The 19474-nt window shown below is 37.2% G+C and overlaps 1 protein-coding gene across 1 annotated transcript in view; it reads left to right on the top strand.

Moving 5' to 3' along the window:
- LOC124608407 (legumain-like) overlaps nucleotides 1–19474 on the top strand; it is a 153030-nt gene that overhangs the window by 110803 nt on the left and 22753 nt on the right. Inside the window, exon 10 of the mRNA XM_047139983.1 lies at nucleotides 9825–9938. Coding sequence (XP_046995939.1) covers nucleotides 9825–9938 — 114 coding nt within the window. The remainder of the gene's footprint in view (nucleotides 1–9824; nucleotides 9939–19474) is intronic.

Genomic DNA, 19474 nt, shown 5'->3' with positions numbered 1-19474 from the left:
ACCAGACCTCACACCTTGTGATTTTTTTCTGTGGGGGTACATAAAAGACAGAGCCTTTGTCCCACCAATGGCAGCTACTTGTCAATAGCTCAGGGATTGAACCGCTGAAGCTGCCATTTTGATAAACGAAGACCTGTTGATTCATGTGTGGAATGAAATGTGCTACTGTTACAATGTTTCTTGAGCAACGCATGGTGCTCATGTTGAGTATGGTATAGTGTCTGTGCAAACATAAAACTTCGAACCTTCCTCTACACAGTGACATGCACAATGTGTGACTAGTTTTCATAGTTTATAATGAAAAATAGAAATCTGTTGTTCTTTTAGAATAAATCTGTTATGTTCCTCCCATCTTTCCGATTTCCCTGTTTTGCCTAGTAATGGCTTGCCGTGTGAGCTCTTGGTATTCGTACAGCTGCTTCATTTTTCTCTGAAAGTCTCTTTGATTTTCATATATGCGGCATCTATCTTTTCGCCAGTTATGGATGCATCTACATCCTTGTATTTCTCCTCTAGCCATTCATGCTGTGTTTGTTGTTTCGCACTTCCTGTCAGCATCATTTTTAGTCATCTGTATTACCTTTTGCAGTATTTATTAGATGCATTTTTATATTTTTTCCTTTAATCAGTTAGGTTCAATATCTCGTGTATTATCCATGGAGTACAACTTGGCTTTTTATTTTTGCCTATTTGACTCTTTCCTGCCTTCAGTGTTTCATCTCACAAGGTTGCCCATTTATCTTCTATTTCGTTCATTACCCCTATTTTAGTCAATCATTTCATAATTCTCTCCGTAAAATTCAGAACGACGTGTTGTTCTTTCAACTTACCCAGATCTCATGTCCATAATTTCCTACCTTTCTGCAATTTTTTCAGCTTTAATATTCTGTTCACAACCAATAAATTATGGTCAAATTCCACATCTGCTCCTGGAAATGTCTTCATTTTAAAATCTAGTTTCAAAATCTCTGTCTTTGCACTATGTAATGTATTTGAAATGTACATCTACATACATTCTCCACAAGCCACTGTACAGTGCGTGGTGGAGGGTAGCGTGCAGCAGTAATAGTCATGTTCTTTCCTGTTCCACTCACAAATAGAGCAAGGAAACAACAACAGTCTATACGTATCTGTATGCGCCCTAATTTCTCGTATCTTATTTTGGTCCTTATGCAGAATGCATTTTCGCTGTGGCAGAATTGTTCTGCAGGCACTTCAAATGCCGTTTCTCTAAATTTTCTCAATATTGGTCCTTGAAAAGAATGTAGCCTTTCTTCCAGGGATTCCAATATGTATTCCTGAAGAATCTTAGTAATACTTGCAAGCTGATCGAACCTAATGGTAACAAATCCAGCAGCCCGCCTCTGAACTGTTGTGATGTGTTCCTTTAATCTGACAAGGTGCGGATTCCAAACATTTGAACAGTACTCAACAGCAGTATCTTTTACAGATGATCCACACTTTTCTAAAATTCCCCCTATAAATCAAAGTTGACCATTTGCCTTTCCTACCACAATTCTCTTAAGCTCATTCCCCATTTCATATTGCTTTGAAACGTGACACCCAAATATTTAAACAATGTGACTGTGTTGAGCAGCATGCTACTAATGCCATATCTCAACATTACAGGTTTGTTTTTCCTAATCAACTCCATTAACTTACATTTTTCTACATTTAGAGCTAGCTGCCATTCATCACACCAACTAGAAATTTTGTCCAATTCATCTTGTGTCCTCCTTCAGTCACTCATCTTCGACACCTTACCATACACCACACCATCATCAGCAGACATTCGCAGACTACTGCCCACCCTGTCTGCCAGATCATTTATGTATATAGAAAATAATAGTGGTTCTATCACACTTCCCTGGGGAACTCCTGATTATACCCTTGTCTCTGATGAAAACCACTGTTGAGGACAACATACTTAGTTCTGTAACTCAAGAACTCTTAGAGCCATATCTGGGAACCTATTTCATCTGTTCATATCTTCGTTAATAGTCTGCAGTGGGGCAGCATGTCAAATTGTTTTCAGAAATCTAGAAATATGGAATCTGCCTGGTGACCCTCGTTTATAGTTTGCAGTATATTGTGAGAAAAGGGCAAGGTGAGTTTTGCATGAGCGATGCTTTCTAAAACCTTGCTGGTTCATGGACAGAAGCTTTTCAATCTTTAGAAAATTTATTATATTCAGACCCTGACTATGTTCTGGAATTCTGCAGCAAATTGATCTTGCAGATAACGGTCTATAATTTTGCAAGTCCATTCTTTTACCCCGATGTTATTCAATCTCTATATTGAGCAAGCAGCGAAGGAAACAAAAGAAAAATTCGGAGTAGGTATTAAAATCCATGGAGAAGAAATAAAAATTTTGAGGTTCGCCGATGACATTGTAATTCTCTTAGAGACAGCAAAGGACTTGGAAGAGCAGTTGAAAGGAATGGATAGTGTCTTGAAAGGAGGATATAAGATGAACATCAACAAAAGCAAAACGAGGATAATGGAATGTAGTCGAATTAAGTCGGGTGATGGTGAGGGAATTAAATTAGGAAATGAGACACTTAAAGTAGTAAAGGAGTTTTGCTATTTGGGGAGCAAAATAACTGATGTTGGTCGAAGTAGAGAGGATATAAAATGTAGTCTGGCAATGGCAAGGAAAGCATTTCTGAAGAAGAGAAATTTGTTGACATCGAGTACAGATTTAAGTGTCAGGAAGTCGTTTCTGAAAGTATTTGTATGGAGTGTAGCCATGTATGGAAGTGAAACATGGACGATAAATAGTTTGGACAAGAAGAGAATAGAAGCTTTCAAAATGTGGTGCTACAGAAGAATGCTGAAGATTAGATGGGTAGATCACATAACTAATGGGAAGTATTGAATAGGACTGGGGAGAAGAGAAGTTTGTAGCACAACTAGACTAGAAGAAGGGATCGGTTGGTAGGACATGTTCTGAGGCATCAAGGGATCACCAATTTAGTATTGGAGGGCAGTGTGGAGGGTAAAAATCGTAGAGGGAGAGCAAGAGATGAATACACTAAGCAGATTCAGGAAGATGTAGGTTGCAGTAGGTACTGGGAGATGAAGGAGCTTGCACAGGATAGAGTAGCATGGAGAGCTACATCAAACCTGTCTCAGGACTGAAGAACACAACAACATACACAGGAGTCACATGCACTTTTTTCCAGTCACTTGGGACTTTGGGCTGGGAGAGATTCATGATAAATGCAAGCTAAATAAGGGCCTATGGAGTAGAGTAATCTAAAACTGAATAGTGATTCCATCTGGGTCTGGCGCATTATTTGTTTCCATCTCTCTCGGTGCTTAGAATCTTTGAAAAATGAAGCAAAAGCAAAGGAGGAGGAGAATAGGAATCCTACAAGAGAGGTTAGGAACATCCAACAAGAGGAGACGAGCGAGGAAGAAGACAGCTGCACTGCTGGACAACTAGTGACATCCATCGGAGAAATGCAGGAAACGGCACATAGCGGACAGAGGCAGATGGAAGACACACCTACAGGATCTGAGAAGAACTTCAGTGGAGACATTGGACTGGGGAGCTCTCTAGAAAAAGACGAAAATAACACGTAAATAGGTGAACTGAGGCATAAAGTGGAGGAGATAACTGATTTTCTTAAAAACCAACTAGAGATATTAATACAGGAGCAAATCTACATCTACATTTATACTCCACAAGCCACCCAATGGTGTGTGGCGGAGGGCACTTTATGTGCCACTATCATTACCTCCCTTTCTTGTTCCAGTCGCGTATCGTATGGTTCACAGGAAGAACGACTGCCGGAAAGCCTCCGTGAGCGCTCGAATCTCTCTAATTTTACATTCGTGATCTCCTCAGGAGGTGTAAGTAAGGGGAAGCAATATATTCGATACCTCATCCAGAAACGCACCCTCTCAAAACCTGGACAGCAAGCTACACCGCGATGCAGAGCGCCTGTCTTGCAGAGTCTGCCACTTGAGTTTGCTAAACATCTCCGTAACGCTATTACACTTACCAAATAACCCTGTGATGAAACGCGCCGCTCGTCTTTGGATCTTCTCTATCTCCTCTGTCAACCTGACCTGGTACGGATCCCACACTGATGAGAAATACTCAAGTATAGGTCAAACAAGTGTTTTGTAAGCCACCTCCTTTGTTGATGGACTACGTTTTCTAAGGACTCTCCCAATGACTCTCAACCTGGCACCCGCCTTACCAACAATTAATTTTATATGATTATTCCTCTTCAAATCGTTCCACATGCATACTCCCAGATATTTTACAGAAGTAACTGCTACCAGTGTTTGTTCCGCTATCTCATAATCACACGATAAAGGATTCTTCTTTCTTTGTATTCACAACACATTGCATTTGTCTATGTTAAGGGCCAGTTGCCACTCTGTGCAGCAAGTGCCTATCCGCTGCAGATCTTCCTGCATTTCGCTGCAATTTTCTAATGCTGCAACTTCTCTGTATACTACAGCATCATCTGCGAAAAGCCGCATGGAACTTCCGACACTATCTAGTAGGTTATTTATAGATATTGTGAAAAGCAATAGTCCCATAACACTCCCCTGTGGAATGCCAGAGGTTACTTTAACGTCTGTAGACGTATCTCCATTGAGAACAACCTGCTGTGTTCTGTTTGCTAAAAACTCTTCAATCTATCCACACAGCTGGTCTGATGTTCCGTAGGCTCTTACTTTGTATATAAAGAAAACTCTAGAAAAGGAAAGTCACCTAGAACCAGAGAAACCCAAAACTGGTGGAAAGAACATACAAACTAAGTACAAAAACAAAGTTACACCAGGGGGGACCGAAAATATACAGAAATCCTCTGCTCCAGCAACAAAATCAGCCACAAGTCCAAATCAATGAACATGAGCAACATAATAAAACCCGAAATCAGCTTAATGAACTTGAGGAACCAACTTGGAGTACTGTGGTAGGGGGGAGCTGGTATAGAAGAAACCAGAGTAAAAATAAAACCATAATGGACACAAAAAAAAGATGAAGAAATGCAAGCAGCAGAAACAGCAGCATGGCTATATATCGGTAACTTGAAGAGAACCATCACAACTGATACAGTAGTGTAATATCTCAACAAGAATGGAATACTGGGACAACTAGTATGTGAAGAACTGCGCACACTGGGCGACAAGTAGGCATTCCATTTGAAGATCTACAAATCACACAAGAACCAGAATTCTGGCCTGAAAACATAAAAGTACGTTGATTTCGTTTCTCAAGACGATCAATAGAAGAGGGAGCAGAGCTCAGCTAAACTAAGAAGAAAACCAGAAGAACAAGAAATAAAAGCAGTCTTTTGGAATACAGAGGGAATAAAAAGTGCTCTTAACCTAACACCAACAGACATTCTGCAAAACTCGGATCTTGCAATTCTAACAGAATAGACAGATAGACAACTGGCAACACAAAACATTTCTACAATTTTCACCTAATGGCAAAGAAAGGAGAAAGAGGATGACCCATGGGAGGAATATCTCCATCCTACTGAAATCCTGGATGACCCCCACCAAAAAAATCATAAAAGAAGACAATACAATTGCATCCTATTTTACACCACACACAAATGCTGTAGAAATAATCTCAACTGCAGAATAGACATGGAGAACTTTAAAACAAGACTAGTCTTTGACACCCTAGAAGAAGGTGGTTTCATCTACTGAACGATAGACAGATACCTACATATATATGCCACAGTGGGAGAAGCACCATTGATATCGCATTAACAAGAGGAGAAATAAAACAAAGTATTCAACCAATATGGCATGACTCCATCACTCCTATACGAAAGCACATTCCAATGAACATAAAAATAAACATCACATCACCACCAGCAAGAAAGACCCACCAAATCACACAAAGAAAAATAGATAGAGAAAAATTAACAAACCAGCAATAGAAACTTTAATAGATGAAGAAGACCTTTAAAAAGCAACAGACAAAATAGAAGTTGTCCTAAGAAATTCAGTGATACAAACAGGCCCAAAAACAAAGATGGCAAAAAGATGGTTCTGTGCTGAATGCTACAGCAAAAGGAACACTGTTCTAATAACACTCCACAGGTTCAGAAACCAGCACAATGAGGAAATATGCAAACTATATGCAGAAGAGAGGAGAATCTACAAAAAAACTAATAGAAGAGAAGAAAAAAGAATGCATAGAAAGAGAGGCAAAAAGAGAAGCGGATGAAGCAGAGAAAGATCCATACATAGCAGCAAGACCAAGAAGACTGGCTCATACACCAAATATAGACATGAAGGAATGGGAAGACCACTTCAGTAATATACTGAACAAACGAGGAATCAAAACAGCCCCAAAGAAAGAGAAACAACATCAAACAAAGGAAAAAGACAATGTATGGGAACCTCTAAATGAAGATGATGTAAAAGAAGTATTAAAAACACTGAAGAACAAGAAAGCAGCAGGATTCGAAAATATATATAATGAACTTATAAAAGATGTGAAAGAGGCTCTCCAACACATATGGATCAAACTATTCAACAAATGCCTGGAACTTGGAAGAATTCCGACCCAATGGAGACACTCGATAACAAAAGTTCTCTACAAAGGTAGAGGAGACCCAAAGGACACAAACAAGTACAGAGGCAAAGCCCTGGAAAATAGTCAGTTCAAGATGTTTTCAAAGATAATTACACAAAAAATGTAAGCTTGTGTGGACAGTCACCTCCCAGAACGACAAATGGGCTTCAGATCTGGAAGATCAACACTTACAGTAGTCAGGCTTCTTCTAAACAACATCGACAAAGCACTACAAAAGAAACAAATGTTCTACACAGTGTTCATAGATTTTACCAAAGCCTTTGACCTACTGGAAAGAGATCTCATAGCCCGATAACTGGAAAACACAATGGGAGAAAATAGTGTATGGGCAAGAATAATCAAGTTAATCCTCGAATACAACTTAATCACAATATCAGACAACTTCTCTTTTTCGAACCTCATTCTGCAATCGAACTGAGTCTTACAGGGTGACCCAATGAGCCCTTTGCTGTACATTCCTACCACTGAAGAAGTACTGCAAATTGGAGAAAATAAAGAAGAACATACACTGATGACATAGCTGTAGGATCAACAGATATACAGAAACTGCAGAAAATCATTGAGAAAATAGATAAATGGTGCAGTGAACACAAACTACACATAAACATGACAAAGACAGAAATAGTGATTTTCAGAAAAGGAGGCAAAACCCCAAAGGGATGGAAATCAACATCAGAGGACAAAAAATAAAAATCTCGTCAGACTTTTTTTTAAATACCTACAGGTGGCAAAGCAACCAACAGCCAAACGCTTCACAAAACGTACAACAGAATGTGCAGCCCAAGTAATAATAGCAATACAGAACATCAAAAACATCCACCTACTTAGTCTAGAAACGGCCATGAAATTATTCAACGCAAAAATCTTGCCAATCCTGGCCTATGGGTTGGAGGTTATATGGGACCACCTGACAGAAAAAAATCTAGAAATACTAGAAAAGGTAAAATCGACTTACCTAAAAAGTGCACTAGGTCTCTCAAAGACAACAAGATATAGACTAGTGTACCTGCTAGCGAGAGACACATTCCTAATTGAAGACATTAAACTTCGATATATGATGCCACACACCAGGGCTTCCAGAAATCAACTGAAGATCATGGAGGATAAACAAGAAAAAGTATGGCCGGAGTTCTATGGCACAGAAGCAATGACGAACCACTCGTGGACAGCACCAAACTTTGAACTGCAACATGTCTTAACTAGATTATCTATTCATGGCTTTCATCATCTAAATTGCAAAAACAAAACTTATCACGACCCAACCACAACATGCGTGTGTGAACTGTCTAACGAAGCCTGTGAACAATGTCACATAAAAATGTGCAGTAAAAGAGTGAAATATGCAAAAATATAAAATGTTAAGCAAAGTAACTGTATATGGCTATTTGGCTGCAATTTTATTAAATATATTAAAAAAAAAAAATCTCTCTTGATGCCAGGGACTCTGTGCGATACTAGGTTTGTTTAGTTCTCCTGGGTGAATGATTTCGTAAATACGAAATGGAAAACTTTGTCTTTCATTTTTCTATCTTCTGTTCCCACACCAGATGGTGAGTGAGTGAGTGAGTGAGTGAGTGGATGGAAGACTTACACTTGCTTAGCGAATTTACATAGAATAAGAATTTTCTGTTTCTCACCCAGATATTTTGCTAAGGTATGATGGTGACAGTTGTTATATGCTTCACACACAAATCTTTTCACAGACACATTAATGTCTACTAACCTTTGCCTGTCATCATTTGTGAATTCTTTTTTGAACCAAGAGTGCAACACCCTTTGCTCTCTCAGTATTTTCTGAATTTTGTTGTTAAACCACATGTGTCTTTTTCATCCTTAATCCACTTACTGGGCACATACTTGATCAGAGCACAATTTAAATCTGTTTAAACTTTGTCCATCATATTGCCATCATACTGGAACTAAATGATGTAAATTCATTGTTTAAGTGAGATGCCAACGACTGCTGATCAGCTCTTTCTAGCAGAAGCACTCTCCTTGCCTTCTTGACTGATTTATTAACTTTTGCAACTGCAGTTGCTTTGATATCATGATCACTAATTCCTCTCTATAATGATGCCATCAATTGACTTTGCTGGAGGACTTATACCTGCTCTGACTTTGCTGAAGGAACTGCCATCTGTTTACTCACATGGCAAATAGGTGAGGCCAGCCTCCACACTGGCTCTTTGTCTTGCATGACAAGAACTCGTTATCACATGCCACTCATCTGCTGTGAGGTTGGATTCACTGAACTGGTTACAATAGGAAGTACTCCAGCAGCAGAGCCTGTGTGCAAAGCAAGTGATACCCTAGGTGTCCCATGCAATGTGCCAGATTCACCGCCACCGCTACACCCTAAGGCAGCACGCTGTAGGTGGCTGACCATAGCTGTTCAACTGTTCGCGAACTGCAGGAGCTCCTCCTGCGTCTGCACATACCATGCACACATTCTACTTATTGTAGCAGGACTAACTGAAGAAGTACACTCCAAAAGCAGACATGTCACCAACAGATGCTAATGCCCTAATGGGCTGTGTAGCTGGCTGTTCAGAAGAAATGAAAACTATGCTACAGACTGCCTGAATTCAAACTTATAGTTAAAAACATGAGATGAAATCTTTTAAATAGAAAAACATCCACTAAATCTTCCAGTCCCCCCAAATGTTTTCCACATCACGGTTTTCTCTCTTGATCTTTAAACTAAGTATTGGCAATGATTAAATTGTACTCAGTGCAGAATTCTACCAGGCAGTTTCCCTGTTATTCCTTCTTCTATTTTTCCTTCTCTCTTTTTTTTCCTACTACTGAATTTAAGTTTCCTATAACAATTAGAATTTTTTCTCTCTTAACAATCTGAAGAATTTATTTTATCTAACCATAAAATTATTTCAGTCACTTCTTCAGCTGAACTAGTTGGCATAAAAACTTTTACTTCTGTTGTGAGTGTTGGCTTTGTTCTTATTTTGGCTACAATAATGCATTCATGATGCTGTTCTTAGTATCTTACTCTACTCACCTGACTAGAAGTCCTGTTCTTCCCGCAACCCTGCTTCACCATTTTCCACTATATCTAACTTCAGTCTATTTGTTTCTGTTGTTAAATTCTCTAAACTACCTACCTGATTAAGGGATCTAACATTTCACACTCCAACCCTAGAATGCGAGTGTTTTTCTTCCTGAACCAACCTTGTACTATATGAAATAGTGAAAATAGTGAAGATAGATTTATTTACTCTTTCAGCTTAGGGTTCCAAGTCGCCACGTGCCATTAGCAATCCTTCAAAGCAAGCTGGAGCGTGCACAAAATCGGGAAGAAAGAAATAATATTAAGTTTCACATTCATCGCGTTGTAAAGGTAAGGTAGAAATGATATAAATGTGAATTATAAAATTGCATATGCCTGATGCATGTTTTAGTTATTCTCTTGTGTTTCAAGATTTTTTAATTAAAAATTGCTGAAAATAGTCAGAACTGAAGAGGTACTGAGTTAGACAGATTTTTATGAGACTTGGCATGCTCAACCATTTTAGTTTTAGATATAGAATTTGTCTTGAATCATAATTTATAAAATGATAGTTAGTTGCGATTGCTCAATCAATCATCTTCATATCTAAAATAGAGAGAAGAAATGTTGTAGAATGTTTCTGTTGTGTGTCTATGTGCCAAACATCAGTCTGTTAAAGGTGAGAGGTTGCCCTTCCTTTATTTTTCATGATTGAAGAATTATTATTTTATCTTGAATATAGTGTCTGTAATTTTTATTAGTGCCATCAGTTGCATCCTATGTAGATTCTTGTTTGTAAAAGGAGTAATAACATTTTCAAAATCATGCATTTTCATTGGCTAAAATACCATTGAAGTCTTTGCTAGTACTGTATTGTACATCCCATAGTTGCAATTTTAGAATAGATAATTGATGAGAATACTATTATACTTTGCTTTATAGTATCTGTGTGTCAGAGATCCATTGAAAAGCTTTCTTAGCTAGTTCAAAAATTTGATGTTTATACAAAGAACCGGTATTAAGTGCTTTAGCTATAAGAACACAGACAGAAAATATGAAACAGATTTAGAATGCCTTTTGCAGCTTCCCTGCTATCTGGTTAAGCTGATGTCCCGTCAGAATTTGAGTGTTACTATTTAATGTCATTTAACACTCCTGTATTGTTATGACATGAACAGTCACCCTTTGAAAAGTAAATGATCACTAAAGTGTTAGTTAGAAGAATAAAAATATGACATAATTTTTTTATGTTGATCACTTTGTTCCTCTGCCAGTGCAATGTTATAATCTTCATTTTTTCTCATATCTTGATGTATCGTTTCTTACAAGACAAGGTATCACAATGTGAATTTAACAATAATTTCATTGAGACTATGATTGCTGACTTTCTACAAACTCTTGATTACCAGTTTTGGCTTATGTTCACTGTTTTGTAGCCCTTTCAAAATAAATAAGATTTTCATAGGCTTGACAGCTCAGAAGTTAGCAAATGTATAACAAAACTGACGCTGAGTAAGGTAGTGGTGACTGAAGCACGAGACTCATTTTCTGAGAGAACCCAGTTGTTACACACACACACACACACACACACACACACACACACACACGTGTGTGTGTGTGTGTGTGTGTGTGTGTGTGTGTGTGTGTGTGTGTGTGTGTGTGTGTGTGCGCGCGCGCGCTTTGATGAATTTAAATCATCCTTTGTTCCTTTCTAAATATGGTAGTGAAGAAATTATGAAATGTTAGCATACTTGACTGTTACTAAAATTATTGTTTGTTAGTTCTGATTGCAATACCATAATCTGACATTTCTATTCTGGATAATTACAGTCATGGCTTTTCACTTCATATGTATGTCCCTATATTATTGTATTTTTGTTCAATCCTTCATTAAGATAATGTCCTTCAATAACAGCCACATAATTTTCAGTCATATTCAGCTGATTTTTATTTTAAAGGGATACTGAACTTAGAGATTTCACAGTCTGCAAAATTTTGAAGTAAGTTCTTTTTTATTTTAATCTATATGAAATGACAGGTGTCTGAGTGATAAAAACAGTTTTGTTGTAAAATTTTTGTGCTGAATACTCGTAGTGCCTGTATCTTAAGTGATGACCATTCCAGCTGTTTGATATGAGACTTATAACATGGACATCTTTAACTCGGGACTTGTGTAGTTTCCTGCACCATTAAAACTTGATGTTAATTTCCCCAGTTAGTTACCGACAAGGCAAACCATTCTGCTTGAAAAAAAGTTGTGATTCTGAAAGAGCACATGTTTAATAGTTTCCACAAAAATGTAAGAAGTTTTATTTATAAGAAGGAAAACTTCCACTATTGACGCAGGAAAATGAAAGGTCAAGTAAAATTACAAAGATAATAAGCAGGGAAGGAATACTACCAAAGTGGCAAAGGAAAGGGTCTAGTGGTAATGAATGAATAGTCTGACACTGTAGTAAATAGGCCAGTAACCCTATAGAGAAGTCTGGGGACAACAGAAGTTCTGGCCTTAACACCATAAATTATAATATCCTTCAGCTCCTACCAGAAAATAGAATCAAGTTTTTACTAAGAATTGTAACTAATGTGTGAAGGTATTAATTCTATGATCCTCTTAACAGCCATATAATTAATGTCAAGAGGAGTAATTATTGGCCTGCACTGTTCAGTCACTATAAATGTCAACAAAAATATGCTGTTTTCCCATTACATGTGTTCATCACATACACTGTATAGTGAATGATTAGAAAATAATTGTTACTTTAGGAAACAGTTGTATTGGAAAAAGCAAAAGACTGCCTCTAGGGTTGATATTATCACTGATATTTTTCAACCTCACTTCACTTAAAAAATTTCATCCCACTACTTAGGTACTGCAGTTTGATTATGACATATGCATTTAGAAAATTGGCAAGACCCTAATACAGTGCAGACAGATTTTATGAGCAACAGTGGTTATCCTATAATGGCTGGCTTATTGAGGTCGATCAAAATATTGTCTCAGAAATCTTTTACCTGCATATTTATAGGGCATTGTCTGTTGAAACATCTGAGTGTAAATTGGTTTATTTACTCTCCACTCCTCCCGCCCTTACGTAATGGTAATACTGAACTTCTTGTTGGCCAGAAACTCACATGATCGTCACATCTCAGATAGGTTGTTCAGAAACGAGATGGCAGTTAACATGCTGCTTTGTGCATATGGTACATAATGAGAACTGAAGTTTCAAAATTGCTTTATATTGGACTTTGGTTCATCCGTGTGTGGATTAAGAGTACATTGCTTTAATTTGGCATTCGATTTATGCCAAAAAAAGTCTTACGAATTTGTATATATTCATGGCAACATTCCCTCCCTCCCTCGCTCCCTCTCCTCAACAATGCTCCTGCCATATCATGCACTGATCTGCACACTAAATACAGGGTGATTCACAAAGATATGCAATTATTTTAATATGTTATTCTAGAATTAAAACTAAAGAAAAAAGTAATATAAACATAGGCCTGTGAATGCTTAGTGACGAAGTTATGGCTAATAAAAGATTTTGCCTGAAATTTAGCAACTTCGTTAATATGAAGCCATTACAAAACTGCATGAGGTTAAAGTAAAGCACAATTTCCATTTTTTTTTTTATCTGGTGAATCTAATAAAAAAGTCCCAGATGTGTGTCTGCAGTAATTTTCCAGAACTTCCAGAGAAGCAAAGAAATAATTTTGTAAATTTTTTAATTTATTAACTACTTAGACCAATTTGTTTTTTATATTCCAGTCAATTTCAAAAAAGTTTTCAACAGTAGTTGTAGAGAATTTAGTTTTGGAAAAATGATGGTAATAACATTAACATCAAATTTCAAAGGCATCCCTATTTCATAAGTAATCTCCAAACTACAACAATTCTATGTGGTATCACTTAAATGCACTGTTTTTATTATGTTCTTTCACTGAACAATACAGCAAACTAACTCGTTTCAAGGTTAGAAAATGACTGAAATAGCTCTATAACGGTTGCCAACAATGACGTAAATCTTCCTACATTCTTAATGGAAAGAAAACAAATTTACTTGTATAATAATCTTTGCTTCTCTGGATTTTCTGGAAGAATTACTGCAGATAAACATCTGTGACATGTTTTATTAGATTCACCAGACCAATAACAACAAAATAAGTGGGAATTGTGATTTACTTTAACGTTGTACAGTTTTGCGATGGTTTCATATTAGTGCATTTGCTAAATTTCAGGCAAAATCTTTTATTAGCGCTAACTCCATAACTAAACATTTGCCAACCTATGTTTATATGGATTTTTTTCTTTAGTTTTACTTGTAGAATAACATATTAAAATATTTCCATATCTTTGTGAATCACCCTGTATATCGTCCATAAGTTCTTGACAATGTTCTTGTGAACAACTCCAATATTATTGATGAATCCTTGTTTGAGGAAAAAAATGGTAGTAGCTTGTGTAATATAGTCAAGAATGCTTTCTTTTGTTGTTAAATTTAAGTCTCTTTCACTAATAATATGATTAGGGTCAAAGACAAATTGAATAAAAGTGGATGTACTAAAGCCACTGTGCTATTGAGAAATATGTAGATAGCCAGAGGAAGCACATACATAAATAAACCATGTATGCATAGCCTGTAAACTGACTCGTTTTTGGTAAAAATTGTGCAAATGCCCTATGGAACGTGGAGTTAATTAACTGGCCAACTAACCGTAACAGAGTTTGGACCTGTCAGTGAGATATGTAATGATGAAAAAGTGGCTGCTCTAGCTATGGCCCATCTCTTTAATCCTTGAGTACAGGTATGATAAATTCCACTAGAACCTCTTTTGCAGTGTTAAAGTACATTCCAGGGCTGACAAAACTGTATGTATATCTAGTGTACAGACATGTGAAACTTCCTGGCAGATTAAAACTGTGTGCCGGACCGAGACTCGAACTCGGGACCTTTGCCTTTCATGGGCAAGTGCTCTACCAACTGAGCTACCCAAGCATGACTCACGACCCGTCCTCACAGCTTTACTTCTGCCAGTACCTCGTTTCCTACCGTCCAAACTTAACAGAAGCTCTCCCGTGAACCTTGTAGAGCACTTGCCCACGAAAGGCAAAGGTCCCGAGTCTCGGTCCGGCACACAGTTTTAATCTGCCAGGAAGTTTCATATCAGTGCACACTCCGCTGCAGAGTGAAAATCTCATTCTGTACAGACATGTTAATAAGACTTGTCAAAAACTGCAGACAAAGTACATCATCGGACGAGTCCTTTCTGAACCTGTTAATGCTCTTGGTGTGTACATGCCAGGCACACAAGCCATGTTGGAATCTGGTAAAGTTTTATGTCTGATGTTTTAAGTCCTGTGAATTTCAAGACAAAGCAAGAAGCTCTGCAGTAGATAACCAGGAACATATGGAAATATCAACATCTGAGTATTACCCATTACCTGCTACTTCTGCAGTGATAATTATCCAGCCTCTGTGCCCAGGAAATCTTTACGATGAAACAGGTTAACTCTATGTTTGTGCAGGCTCGATGATGTCACTATAACCTAGTGCAACACTGCATCGTATTATAAGGCCAACTCACCTTGAAATTTTACCGCTGATACTCACTTCTGAAGAGTACTTAACCAGGTTATCAGTTCCATGAATGTGATCTGTCAGTCATATCTTCGTAACTCCTTACCTTTAAATCTTCTCTTTTTGCCCTTGCATCCCTCCTTCAAGTTGTGGTTCTGCAATGCAGTGCCACTTGTAGCTATATTAAACTACTTTACTATCTGCAGAAAAGTACTGTGATAATGGAAGACTATGTTTGCTACCCACCAGCTATGAATCAGTTCTTTCCAAAATATTTCTGTGTTTAACAGTCCCCATAATATTTTCAACCATCAGTTAAACATTTATCTTAATAACCAAACTCTTCGACAGACAAATCATTAGTATGCCATTGACAAAAAGTAAGTAAGTGGTTAAGTAATTCCATACAATCTTTTTTTTGTTTTCTCTTGCAGAACAACAGCCATTGCTGTCCCGACCTCTCCTCCTTTGGCACCCAAAAGTCATGACAGCTCCTTCTCGCCAGTAAAACATTCACCCTCCATCATGCCTTGTGGTTGTACTGTACTTACATTTATTTTTTGTATCTGCACATAAATAAAAAATGCATGTACCATATGTGGCCTTTTGTCTACCACTACTCCCATAAAGATTTCTACATGACCATCTTTCATCGGCACAGTAGACAGAAAGGTACATGTTGGTACCTTAAAAAAGCAGCATTTACCACCACACTCCAAGTGTGACCAAATAACTTTACCCATTACTGAGGATTTAGATCATACTCTGCTTTTTTGTAACAATCTACTAACTGGCATGAAAGAGCTGTTTGACATGTTGTGATTGGTGTACACCCAGAGGCTATAGAGGGTGAAATATGTTGAAAAGGCCATGGACATGCATAAATGGGAGTCCTTGCCCAAATGTGTTATTCATACTAGGCAATTGTAACCACATGTGATGTAAGCAAGCTAATGTCATAAGTAGTAGGCTCTAAGAGCCTCACATAAGGAATGGTGTAATATCTAGGGATAGGTTGATACCAAGGTGGTGAACACAGTAGTAGCACATATATGTAATACTTATATGGTCACTATTTAGTTACAGGCAACAGTTTGTAGGTGCATAATTATGATGGTGAGTCAATTATTATCCGCAATTTAGTTATATTTTTGTTTATTTTGGCAGTACTGTCATTTTACTTTGATGATGCATGCTTTGTTTACTTGTTGTTATATCTTTGCAATTTTCAAGCTGCTAGGTGAGTTTCGTTATTGCTGCCGTGCTGTTAATCATGTCTGCTCCACTGTCTATTTGCACCAAAGAAGAGCAACAGAAGGCGTGTCAGGGGCTGAAATTCATCGAAGACTTTTTGGTACAATACGGGAACAGTGTTTTGCCACAACAGTGTGTCTACAAATGGACTGAAAAATTCCGAAATGGTCGCACAAGTGTTACGTGCAATGAAGGAGCCGAACGATCATTTACCACCACAAATCATTAATTAGTCGAGAAATCCTTAATGCAGTGAAGGCAGTTAAGGACAAGAATAGCATGGACGTACCACTTCCACCACCAAACACAGCAACTGAAAATTTCCAACAAGAAAATGAAACTGAATCACTGACAACAGGTCCAGCACTAGAATCTCCACTTTCCTCAAAAGCAGCTGAAATAAAGGATTCAACTAGGGCAGAAGTTTCCAAAGCAGCTACGTACTATGCAACTGCATCGTTAAAAAAAAAAAAAAAAAAAAAAAAAAAAAAAAAAAAAAAAAACACACTTGATGTGCCAGCAGCTAACGACCTTACATCAATATTGGCCCCTCCTCAGTCTTCAACAGGGGGGGGGTCTATGCAGCAATCCATGCAAATCAGAAATTTATCAAGTTCATGTCAATTTTTAAACTCAGATTTGAAGAGACATTTCCCAAAACTCGTTATCAAATTAAAACTACAAAGAGATATCAATGGGTTACTGCAGGTATCAAAAAATCCTCAGAAACTCTTAGATATCTCAACTCCATAAAAAAATAATCAATTTAACCCAGAAGTTCTGCAATTCTACAAAAAGTACAGAAAAATATACAGAAAGGTGCTGCTAGCTGCAAAAAAAACTGTCAAACAACAAAATATTACTTCAAGCTGAAAACAAGAGCAAAGCAGCCAGGAACATCGTCAAACAGGAAACTTCTAACTCTGCTAAAAAGGACCTCCATTCACATATTAAAAACGAAGATGTACCAGTAGGTAATCCTAAAAAATTAACTGATTTTGTAAACTCATATTTCAGTAGTATTGCAAAAAAATTACAGCAGAAATTTCCAGATACGGATGATTTACCTACTCAGAACCAGCCAACAAACTCAATGGTGCTCTTGCCAACTACAGAAAGAAAAGTGGCACTAGTAGTACACCAACTAAAAAATGAAACTTCAGTACGACTTGATGACATTCCAGTCTGCGTAATTAAAGAATGTATAGACTCCATAAAGGGCCCATTAACAGACATAATTTATGAATCTTTCGAATCTGGATACTTTCCGGAGTACCTAAAACAAGCAAAAGTTATACCTATCCTTAAAAACGGAGGTGTGGAAAATGTAGAGAACTACAGGCCGATTTCTATACTGTCTATCATTTCTAAAATAATAGAAATACTAGTCAAAAAGAGACTGCTAAATTACCTGAATAAATATAACCTTCTTTCCAATGACCAATTTGGTTTTAGGCCCAGAAAAGGCACACAGTCTGCTATAGCACAGTTCAATAAAGTAATTTTAGAAGCACTGGACAATGATGAAAATGTAAGTGGTATCTTTTTTAGACTTGTCAAAGGCCTTTGATACAGTTGACCACAAAATCTTACTTCATTCATTAGGGCAAATAGGAGTAAGAGGTGTGACAAAGAAGTGGCTCAAATCATACTTGGAAAACAGAGTTCAATGAGTTGAGGTATCACAAGTTTCAAACAATTCCCCTGTAAAACACCTGTCTGACCCCGAACATGTGAATATAGGTGTCCCACAGGGAAGTGTATTAGGCCCAATATTGTTTCTTATATACATTAATGACTTCCCACAAAGTATCAGACATGGAGGAATAAAATACTTTTTGCTGATGACATCAACATAGGAATAACAGGTGAAAATCCAACACAACTGTCAGAAAGAGCAAACAAGGCTCTCAGTGATGTCCACAACTGGTCATTAAAAAATTAAGTAACCCTAAATGTAAAGAAAACTAACTATATTATCTTCCAATTGAACAAAAAACACAATGCCACTAGAATAAAAGTTAATAATAATGAATTAGAATGTGTAACAAGTACCAAATTCTTAGGGATGAATGTAGACAGCCAACTGAAATGGACAAGCCATGTCAACATTTTGGCAAAGAAATTATCCACAGCATGCTATGCTCTTAGAATCCTTGCACCGGTATGCAATAATACCTGTCTTAAAATAACATATTATGGATATCTACACTCAGTCCTCAGCTATGGGATCATGTTTTGGGGAACAAGTGCCAGTAACATACAAACTGTGTTCAAAGTATGAAAAAGAGCCATAAGGATAACAACAAACAGCAACAACAGGGCCCACTGTCTAGAATTATTTAGAAAGCTAGGCATTCTAACTGTTTCTTGTGAGTATATCTTTCAGAACATAATGTTCATTAAGAAAAATCTCAACATGTATAACACAAACAGCCTAATAGATGACTATGAAGAAGATCTTGTCACCACCTCCATCTAGATAGAAAGAACAAGGCAAAGATGCAAAAAAGTATATTTTATAATGGGATAAAACTGTATAACAAATTACCACAGGAAATTAAAGAAATAAATTAGCCCCTCATTTTCAGACAAAAGCTTAAAACCTTCTTAATAAGTAAAAGTTGTTATACTGTAAAATAATATTTAACATAGATGTAGATTATTAGCAACATACGACATTATCACCAAAATATGATGTAATTATAAATTTGTGTATGACTAGTTATAAAAACTACACAAAATATGATAAATCTGTTTCACTATAAATGTAAATGTGTGCTCATGTATTATAAACTGACGACATCCGTACAATATATATTGTTCCACGGATGAATAAATAAATAAAAAAATAAATTAAGAAACCATTGAGCATTCACGTGAAATGATTCTCTTAGACGATTAACTATTGACGAAGTGGCACATCATCTGCAAATCAGTCATGGTTCTGCCTACGAAATCATCCACAACAGACTTGGACATCACAAAGTTTGTGCAAGATGGGTCCCAAAACAACTCACAAAGTTGCATAAACAAACACGCTTGGACATTTGC

This window comes from Schistocerca americana, chromosome 1 (assembly GCF_021461395.2).
Source record: "Schistocerca americana isolate TAMUIC-IGC-003095 chromosome 1, iqSchAmer2.1, whole genome shotgun sequence".
Lineage (NCBI taxonomy): Eukaryota > Metazoa > Arthropoda > Insecta > Orthoptera > Acrididae > Schistocerca > Schistocerca americana.
The sequence above is the reverse complement of the archived record's forward strand: the minus strand, read 5'-3'. Positions and strand labels throughout refer to the sequence as shown.